General features: G+C 38.1%; 1 protein-coding gene across 1 annotated transcript; it reads left to right on the top strand.

The window, feature by feature from the left end:
- The first annotated feature begins 443 nt into the window (after positions 1-443).
- Positions 444-1,735, top strand: LOC136067648 (uncharacterized). The gene is made up of 2 exons (XM_065773819.1): positions 444-1,036; positions 1,135-1,735. The coding sequence occupies exons 1-2, from the start codon at positions 444-446 to the stop codon at positions 1,733-1,735; spliced, it is 1,194 nt and encodes a 397-aa protein (XP_065629891.1).
- Positions 1,736-10,805: the final 9,070 nt, after the last annotated feature.

A 10,805-nucleotide genomic window follows, 5' to 3' on the forward strand; every position in this document is an offset into this window, starting at 1 on the left:
ATGCTATTTTTTGTGGTGTTTCTCCAGATGAATTTCATAGGATTTCTCACATAACAGTTGCTAAGGAGGTATGAGAGATATTAGAGACCACCTATGAAGGCATGAAGAAGGTGAAGGATACTAAGTTGCAGATGCTAACCACTCGATATGAAGAGCTAAAAATGAGTGAAGACGAGTCATTCGACTCATTCTATAGCAAGCTGAATGAGGTGGTTATTAGCAAGTTCAACTTGGGTGAGAAGATGAAGGACTTAAAGATAGTGAGGAAAATCTTTCGATCATTGCTGGAGAGCTTCTGAGCAAGAGTCACAGCTATAGAGGAAAGTAAAGATTTGGATAAGATCAAAATCCAAGAGCTCATTGGATCTCTCCAAACATATGAGCTGGGATTGCCTTCTCATAAATCGAGCAAATCTCTTACTTTTAAAACCATCACTGAGAGAATGGATCATTCCTCTGAAAAGGATGTTGTCGAGAAAGAAGTTGCATACCTTGTAAAGAATTTCCGAAAATTTTTGAAGTTCAAAAACAGTGGAAAATTTGCTAAGAAAGGGAAATTCGCAAGTTTCGGAAAGGCTAAAAAAAACTTCAAAAGGAGAGATGGGAAGGAGTTTGAATCTACTCAAGGAATCACTTGCTTCGAGTGTAATAGACATGGACATGTCAAGAAAGAATGTCCTAATTATTTAAGAATGAAGGGCAAGGCATATGCCACAACTTTTAGTGATTTGGATTCTTCCAATTCAGATTCAGAAGACAGCTATGATGGAGAAGGGAATTACTTTGCTTTTAGGACTATTGCTCATGTTGAGTACTCGGAGGACTTGAGTTTGCTAGTGGAAGGGCTCGGGGAACATAGTGAGGTGGAGTCAATAGGAGTAGTTGAAGAATCTGATGCTGAAGAAGATGAAAGTACAGTGGAACTTCAAGAAAGCTACAATTCCCTCCTTGAGAAGTCAGGAGAATATGCAAGGGTGGCCAAGGTAGCCGTTAAAAAGATAAAGAAGGCAGAGGAGGACTATAGAAATCTCCTATTGTGATACAAGGAGGCCAAGTGTGAGATACAAATGCTGAATGGAGAGCTAACTGAAGCCTACACAAAGGTGAAATTCCTTGAGCTTGAGGTGGTTCAAGCAATGCTAAAGTAAAGCGAGTTTCCTCCAAGAAGCTTGATGAAGTAGTTGCTCATCAAAAACCTTTCTCCGACAAAAGCGGATTGGGATACACCGGAGATAGCAGTTTAGCTGCCAATATATCCAAGGAAGTAAAGTTTGTAAAAGCCAAGGAGCCAATAGTAGTTACCCCTACTGCTGAGAAAATGAAGGAGGAGAAGAATAAGAATGTGGCTGACCAACGAGTGTTGAATAAGCCTTGTAACCAATCAGTGATCAGGTCTGAAGCCAAAGGGAAATCACTTCCAAAATCACAAAGAGGTCCGAGAACAAACCACTTCTGCCATCACTGTGGACTTCAAGGACACACCAAACCAAATTGTCATAAGTTGAGGGAGTTGAAGAATGCAAGTGATCAGAGGTCAAGAGGACCAAGAAATGACAAAAGGAATTGGGCTGTTGAACAATCAAGAGGCCGAAATGGTGATTTCGGAGTGATGGATGTGATGAAGAAGATTGATACATTCACCACATGCTTGGAAAACTTCAACAGAAGGTTTGAAGGTCACAACACTCATACCCAATCCTATAGGGATATCACCCTAAACGCACATGATGTGTGAGTGAAGAAGGGTACTCATGCATGATCACCATCTATGTCCATGCATTAATACTTCCAATGTTTAGGATCATAGGTTCATGCATCATGTCATACTTTGCTTTCAGTTTATAGCATGTTTCTTATACAAGTTTTGGTTTGTAACTGTTTTTGTTGATCTTACTTTACTTGTTCTGTTTTTTAGTGTGTTTAAAAGTTCAAAAATCCATAAAAATTGAAAAATCTTCAAAAAGTTTTATTGCTTGTGTTGTGTTTATCACATGTGAGTTTGGCCTAGTACCTTCGTACTAATGGCATAGTGCATTCATGAGCATAGCTTATTATGTATGCACATACATTTGTGTGGGAGAAATCTTGAAAACTAATGTGTGTGATAGGCCAAAAACGTATTGATCCCTTGTGAATAAATAAATTAATTAATTAGCCAAGTTATTAATTAATAAATTTAACATGCAAACGCGTAGTAGCACAAACAAATCACCAATAAACTAATTATGTAGTGGAAAATAAATAACATGGTGATTTGTTTACGAATGGGGAAAACCTGACAGCAAAAACCCCATCGAGTGATTTTCAGGTCACCACTCCTGAAACTCCACTATTTTCACAACAAGCAGTTACAAGTAAAGGAATCCTAAGTACCTTACCAACCTACAATTGAACCCTTACCCCAATACCCAATTGGACTTATTCTGTAGTGATAGTTTCCCCTTTTTATGCATGGTTCTCAAGTACGTGACTAACTAATTGCGCGGATCCCAGTACGTGATTTCAATTATAAACTAGAGAAAGTTTGTTGGCTATAAAGTTCTTCAGTTCATCCCAACGATGACGATCAAGAAGATGCTTGGTCACAAAACCTTTTGGTGCAAATACACAACAACTTCTTCAATAGTAATGAACTAGGTCAAAACTTTGTCTTCGGTCACAATTTGCTTGAACAGAGTTTTCTCAATGCTTGTGCAACTTGTGTACCTTTGACGGCCTTTAAAACAATCCTTTTATATGTCTAGGGTTAGGAGAAAAGAAGGCTCAAATCCACGGATCCCAAGAAATTAGATAAGAAATTCTGATTTTATAAACCTCGACAGATAGAAGCTGTCAAGCATCTGTCGAGATAGTTGTTGAGCCACGGGCAGAACAGCTTCCTGAAATCTCGACACATGCTAGTTGTCGAGCTAGCTGTTGAGTTTTAGTAATTTTGCACTTTCAGCTTGTTTTCTTGAACAGACTTGAAGACTTCAACACTTGATCTTGAAACATGGTTTTTTGAAGTATTTCAACACATCCTAGATCTATCCAAATACAAGTAAAGTACGTTTTGTCAAAGGATTAGCAAATTACATAAAATAATGTCATATGTTCTTAACAAGTGAACCACATATGTCCTAACAATCTCCCCCTTTGGTAATTCGTGACAAAACCACAACAAACAAATGAGATATGAGAAAAGTCATAAATCACTCAACTCATATTCACTTGTTGAATACAATAAAATCTATCTTAACACAAACTCTTGAAAAACTTTGCAAGAAGAGAGTTTATGGCAAGTAGATTTTGACAACTTGTATTTTTGAAACACTTTAAACAAAACTCATCAGGGCATCTTTGTGTGAAACAGAAATAATAGATTGGATATAAGTATAAGAAGCATGTGTATAAAGAGAGAAAAGAAACAACATATGTAAGGTAGGTGAAAGAAACATAAATCAACATATAAGGAAAATAAGTACAATGTATGTAAAAAAATGATCACAAGACCCAATGTACAAGAACAATGTATCTATAATAGAAAGAAAATAAAAGATACACCATATCCTCACTACATCCCTCAAGTATCAACACTCCTCCTAACAAAAATGTCCTATACTAACTCTCCCCCTAAGATGACTACTCTCAAATCCCAAAATTACTCCCCCTTTTTGTCACGAGTGACAGAGGATAGAGTGTCAAGTAGACATCTCATCAGTAGAGATAGCATCTCCATCATCATCATCCGAAGCATCATCATCATCACAATCATCATCATTAACATCCCCAGCATCAGAATCAGAAGACACTAGAGGAGGTGGTGAAGGAGTAGCCTCAGAAGCATAGCCACCCATAGCCACCTACTGTCATGTAATACGACCGACATGAATGTTCACTTGATATAACTCCGTAGAGAGTGTATCAAGGCGAGCATCCATGCGCTGCAGCTGCGCCATGATGTCTCCAAGAGATACATTGCCCATGGAAGAGGAGGGAGCAGATGTAGATGGAGTAGACCAAGAGGGTGTCGAATGAGATGGAGTCGAACCGGAGGGAGGAGCTGCTGACTCCTGTCGCGACCTAAACTGAACCTCACTACGTTTTACGGTAGCAACGTCTATGGCGCACATGACAGAAAAGTGATCAGAGGAGGGAAAAGGAATAGAAAAATGGCGTAGAATCTACGTGATAGCTGAAGGAAAAATGAGCTTATCACGGGCAGCCGTATCCCTAAACACATCTATGATGGAAAGAATAAAATGTGAAGGAAAATCTATAGTGAGGTGCTCTAATAAAGAAAGCAAAAATCGAGCACGAAACTCTGTGATAGAGTTATAGTGAAAGAGTGGGTGTAAAATAAAATTCATCACCATGTTCATGAATCTAGGACCTTTAGCAAAAGGCCGACATGGTGTAAACTGACGCTCACCCCAAACAGATGGGTGCTCACAGAAAGCAGACATCATCTCGTCTTTGGATATAGTCCTCAGACACTCACAACTAGGGTAGTCAGGATGCTCTACCCTCGGAACTCGAAGCACATCCACAACAAGTTGCGGTGTGACAGCAAAGCGCGTACCTCGAATGCGAGTGTGAAAGAGAGGTACTGAAGAATCAATCCCGTGCATGTTGGAGTAAAACTCCTGAATAAGCATGAGAGGACAAGTGACCGAGACGTCACATAGTGACTCCCATCCCCGACTATGAATGACATCGGGAAGGTCAGTGTCGGCGAAGTCCGCCAAAATGACTCGGCATTCCAAATGAACACCTCGTCGAGAAAAGTTCTCCGAGTATACCTTACGGGCATCCTCATCACGGAACCGAATGTTAGAAGGAGTAGGATTAGAAGAGGATGATGCCTTGGAATGAAGAGGGTTCCAAGACGGAGCAGACTTACGTTTAGGTGCCATAGACATGACTAACGTAAACAAAGAGGGAGAGAGAGAGAAGGAGACAATCAGCAAAGTCCCAAAACATTTCAAATATATCAAAATATATTGAAAAGAGAGCACATATGCATAAAAATGCATGAGCATGTGACATGCAAAGTAAAAAGCATCATGGGCTCAGCCTAATCTAATCCTACCAGCACACAAACATATTTCACACATCTAAATGCATGAAAATACTGTTATAATGCACATGTGTTGCAATGTATGAAATTTTAAGATCATAGAAATGAAAACCTATCCCAAAATTTCAACAAAAACTCATCAATTTTGAAAAACCCCAAATTTGTTTTTTCAAAAACCCCAAAACCTATGTTTCAAAACACGAAATGCATGAAAAATGAAGAGATTAGAAGCTTACCAAGTGAATAAAATCTTGAGAAAGCTTGAAGAAACCTTGAGGAGCAAGATTGGAGTGAGATGAGAATGTTTGGGAGAGAAAACAGAGAGTTATCGAGAGAGAGATCGAGAGAAATGAGGTTCGGATCGCACGAGGAGCTTAAATAGAGTCCTCAGTAAATCTCGACAGATGAGGTGTCGAGAGGTGTCGGTTGTCGACAGATACAGGTGTCGAGGAGGTATCGAGGAACAAAGCACCAGAAACGAAACAGAAACTCGATTGATCGGCCAGGTATCGAGAAGCTACCGAGGAGGCAGGAGTTTTCTTGATCGATTCACCAGGTGTCGAGAAGCTATCGAGATTGTGATAAGAAAAAGCTTGGAAGCTCGACAGATAGTTAGGTATCGAGGAGGTGTCGAGACAGCTTTTAAAAACAGTTTTTCGAGAAGAGAAAAACACAGACATGAATGCAATCCATCATGCAACTCAAACAACGATCCAAACAATATATTAAGCTTTCAAAATTAACTCTCAACAATAATTTTAAGCACATGGATCCCAAAACACACACACACACACACACACACACACACACACACTAAACAAGTTTAACAAATTTTATATTTCAAAAATAAGTCAAGACAGTTTAGTGAGCATACATTAGCACATGTAAAACCTTGTGATGGCCAAATCACATTGTACATGCATATGTATCAAGAGTAGCAAAGAATATTGCGTGTGAAAAATATCGCAATATTGCATAAGCGTCTACATGTTATGGCGATTTGAGATATGAGAAAATTACCTTAACTCACACACAATCATAACTATTTGATGGGGATTATCACTTTCGAGGTACATCCTATAACTCCCACATCTCCTAGAATAGACGCTTGCAATCATATTTAAAGCATTTTTGATCTTTTTGCTTTTTATTTTCTTTGCATATTTTCTTTTATTTAGCATATCAGCATGGGTATATAAGAGAGAGAAAAGAAATACCCAATGATATTTGACATTCCAATTTTACTATGCCGAAGCACACAAATGTTATTGACACTTCACTTTTGCTATGCCGAAGCATACAAGTATCTTTTATGATTGGCGAGCAACAGTGGTGAGATGGTTATTTATGCCTTTCTCTTAAGATTTTCTAGTCCTTCCCGTCAAAAAGAGTGATATGAGTGTTAAGTTCAAGTGATAACTTAATCTTACTCATCACAAACAAGAGCCACAAAGCTCACTTGCTTAGTTGTGCATAGAGATGCTCATCTAAGCTACAAAAGATACAAAGTTTAGAAAACTTTATTTCAATGGACATTCAAGGTACACAAGTACCAATGTACACAAAACTCACACTGTTTTTGTATTTTTCAATTTTTCAATTATTTTATTTTATTTTATCAAACTAAAAGCAAACAAACAAAAACATGTTAAACAAAGCATAGCATAAAACTAGACTGACTAAAAAAATAAAATAAAATACACAAGTAATGCAACAACAAACAAAAACAAGAAGGTAGAAGAAAGTGATAAAATCACTTAGAGTCGTTTTTCTTCCACACCTTGGAAGAGCCTTTCCTTTGATTAAATTCTTGAACCGGCGATAAGGGGGAAGAATTGAAACCGTTCAAATTCGAAAGGAACATGAGGGCTTTTAGAAGATCACCAAGAGGAGCAAAAGAGGATTGAAACTGATTCTGACTTCCAGATGCGATCATGCCGTTGCTCTATTGAGTGGCTAACCACTTATAGCAATTTGGTCAAGTATGATCGGCAGCTCCACAATGATGACAAAGATGCTGCTTCTTCTGTTTGGGCTTTTGAGAGTTAGCCTTCTTGGGCCTAGAGTTCTTAACATCTTTCTTATCCTGCTTAGGGGGTGCTCCTAAGATAGATTTACCCTTGTCTAAGTTCTCACTAGCTAATTCAGTTTTAACATCAATGTTCTTAATTTCAGTATTATTAGCAGGAGGAACAAACATAGTAGCACTAGTAGATGCAATATTAGAGAAAGAAAGATCATATCCTAAACCTGTTCGATTTAAAGTAGATTTCTGAATGCTGAGCATCTCATCGAACTTTGCACTTGAAGTCCTCTCCAATTGAGCTCTGACTTGAAACAGCTCCGCTTCAAGCTTCTTGGTTTTCTCAGCCAAGAAATTGTTCTCAAACCTCAGTTCACCAATTGTTTGATTAGCTTCATCAAACTTTGTGGAAAGCTCTTCACGATTAAGTTCCACATCATCGAGTTTCTTGGTGGCCAGCCTATATAGTTTCTCATGCTTCTTAGAAAGTTTGTAAAGTTTCTCATAGGCTGTATGGATATCATCTTGATCATCCATCTTCTCGCACTTAGAATCCACCAATTCTTCTTCTTCTTCCACGTCTTCAACAATCCCTTTAGTAGGATTGACTGTGGCAGTGAAGGCATTTAAGATTTCGCCATCCTTATCGTCAGAATCATTCTCAGACTCAGTGTCACTTAAGATTGCAGCAAGTGCCTTACTCTTCCCAATGCTCTTGAGATATGTAGGGCATTCTTGCTTCATGTGACCGAATCCATGACACCTAAAACACTTTGGTCCTGCAGGAACAGTGTACTGACCGCCATCCTTAGCATCCTTTTTCCCTTTGTCTTGGCCTTTAGACTGAGAAGAACTGGATTATCTATGGTCCTTGTCGAAGTTCCTCCCATTGGCATTCTTCATAAACTTCTTAAACTGCCTTGTAATGTAGGACTTCATCTTAGAATCTTCATCATCAAAAGACTCATCTGTGTTATTGCTCTTTACCTTCAGTGCCATACTCTTGCCCTTTCCTGACTTACCAATTCATGATAGTCCTAACTCGTAGGTCTGCAGATTACCGACCAGCTCTGTCAAAGGAATCTTGTCAATATCCTTCGATTCTTCTATCGTTGTAATCTTGGCATGGAATCTCTCGAGTAGAGATCTGAGCACCTTCCTTACAATCTTGGGTTCAGGAATGGTTTCTCCAAGATTGAAGGCTGAGTTCACTATGTCCTTGAGCTTAGCATAGAACTCATCGAATGACTCATTCTCCTCCATCTTTATTTCTTCAAAGGTTGTAGTGATCCTTTAAAGCTTTGAGTCCTTGACAGCCTTTGTACCCTCATAGGTTGTCTGGAGGATGGTCTATACTTCCTTAGTAGTTTCAGTGGAGGATATCTTCTTAAACTCCTCATTGGTGACTGCGCTAAATAAGGCATTCAACGCTCTACTGTTAAAGTTTGCCGCCTTGATCTTGGCTTCATCCCAATTGGCTGGCGATTCTTTTGGCTTGGTCCAGCCAATCTCCACAGCTTGCCACACCTTTTCATCTAAAGACTGCAAGAAAGTTCTCATACGTACTTTCCAGTATGTATAGTTAGTGCCATCAAATAAAGGAGGTATGATTAATGAATGTCCTCTATCCATGACAAACAGGGGTCAATGGATCAACACAGCAAAGATTAAACCTAATCAGAGTGTGCTCGCTCCGATACCACTTGATAGGCTAAAAATGTATTGATCCCTTGTGATTAAATTAATTAATTAATTAGCCAAGTTAGTAATTAATCAATTTAACATGCAAACGCGTGGTAACACAAACAAATCACCAATTAACTAATTATGCAACGAAAAATAAATAACACAGTGATTTGTTTACGAATGGGGAAAACCTGACGGTAAAAACCCCACCGGGTGATTTTCAAGTTACTACTCCCGAAACTCCACTATTATCACAACAAGCGGTTACAAGTAAAGGAATCTTAAGTACCTTACCAACCTACAGTTGAACCCTTACCTCAATACCCAATTGGACTTGTTCTGTAGTAACATTTTCCCCTTTTTATGCACGGCTCCCTAATACGTGACTAACCAATTGCGCAGATCCCAGTATGCGACTTCAATCACAAACTAGAGAAAGTTTGTTAGCTGCAAAGTTTTTCAGTTCATCCCAACGATGAAGATCAAGAAAATACTTGGTCACAAAACCCTTTGGTGCAAATGCATAACAACTTCTTCAATAGTGATGAACTAGGTCAAAACTTTGTCTCCAGTCACAATTTGCTTGAATAGAGTTTTTTCAATGCTTGTGCAACTTGTGTACCTTTAACAGCCTTTAAAACAATCTTTTTATATGTCTAGGGTTAGGAGAAAAGAAGGCCCAAAGACACATCCACAGATCCCAAGAAATCAGATAAGAAATTATGATTTTATAAACCTCGACAAATAGAAGCTGTCGAGCATCTGTCGAGATAGCTGTCGAGCCATGAGCAGAACAGCTTTCTTAAATCTCGACACATGCTAGCTATTGAGCTAGCTGTCGAGCTTTAGTAACTTTGCACTTTTAACTTGTTTTCTTGAATAGATTTGAAGGCTTCAATACTTGATCTTGAAACATGGTTTTTTAAAGAATTTCAACACATCTTAGATCTATCCAAATACAAGTAAAGTGCGTTTTGTCAAAGGATTAGCCAATTACATAAAAGAATGACATATGTTCTTAACAAGTGAACCACATATGTCCTAACAGTGTGATTGTTGTAAATAGATCATCAAGCTTGTCATGAATGATTGGTCAATAGTTTTGATGGTCTTGATACTTGCATAGACTTATGCCTATATATCTTCCCATTTTACTTTTATGTTTTTGCAATAGAGCTCACCAAATGTAAATCTCCAAATGAAAAGAGATAATGAGCTGCAAAAGCCTGTCGCACATACTAGTATTTGACTAGGAAAAAGGGAAAGCGACTTTTGTATTGAAATGTATGGTGCTAAAAAAGCCAAAGACTAAATCTCAATGTTGAAATGTCAAAAATTTCAAGCACCTATCTCAAAAAGAGATGTATTATCCAAAAAGGATTAAATGTTATGATTTATGTAGAAGCCAAATGAAAGCTTCTTTGTTTAGTAATCATTCTCTTGTGAGAGGTCATATATGCTCATTTCTATAATTGAGATAGTCCACTTGACTGAATACCTGTTATGTATGACTTGATTGAATTGATCATTGAAACTTCAATATGGTCTAAGGACTATTCCACATTTGATACTCACCCATAACACACAAGACTTTGATTCAATTAATGCTTATTTCATTTGTGTGATTTTACATGTTCAAATGTGATGTGTATGCTTAATTACTTGTCGATCAAACCAAAAAAGATTTTTGAGTGTTTTATATGTTTTTGAAAGTGATTTTATACTTTTGTGCTTTTAGATTTTGTTCAAAATGCATTTTTGTGTTTTTCTTCAAAAACTGGTTTAGAGGCTGTTTTGCTAGAATCTCGCGACTTAGAACTTCCCGCAAAATGTGCTTAAGGGAAATTAAAAAGTCACATTTTCATACAGAGAGTCTCGCTACTGCCTCGCGAGTATTTCACGACTAAACTCTTCTCGCGAAATGTTTTTAGGTAAAAATTGAAAATTTTTCAATTTCATACAGAGGCTATCATGACTGTCTCGCGACTGTTTCGTGACTAAAGGCTTCTCGGGAAAGCTTCAGTGTGTCTCACGACT

Source organism: Quercus suber, unplaced genomic scaffold, assembly GCF_002906115.3.
Source record: "Quercus suber isolate HL8 unplaced genomic scaffold, Cork oak 2.0 scaffold_80, whole genome shotgun sequence".
In the NCBI taxonomy this organism is placed as follows: domain Eukaryota; kingdom Viridiplantae; phylum Streptophyta; class Magnoliopsida; order Fagales; family Fagaceae; genus Quercus; species Quercus suber.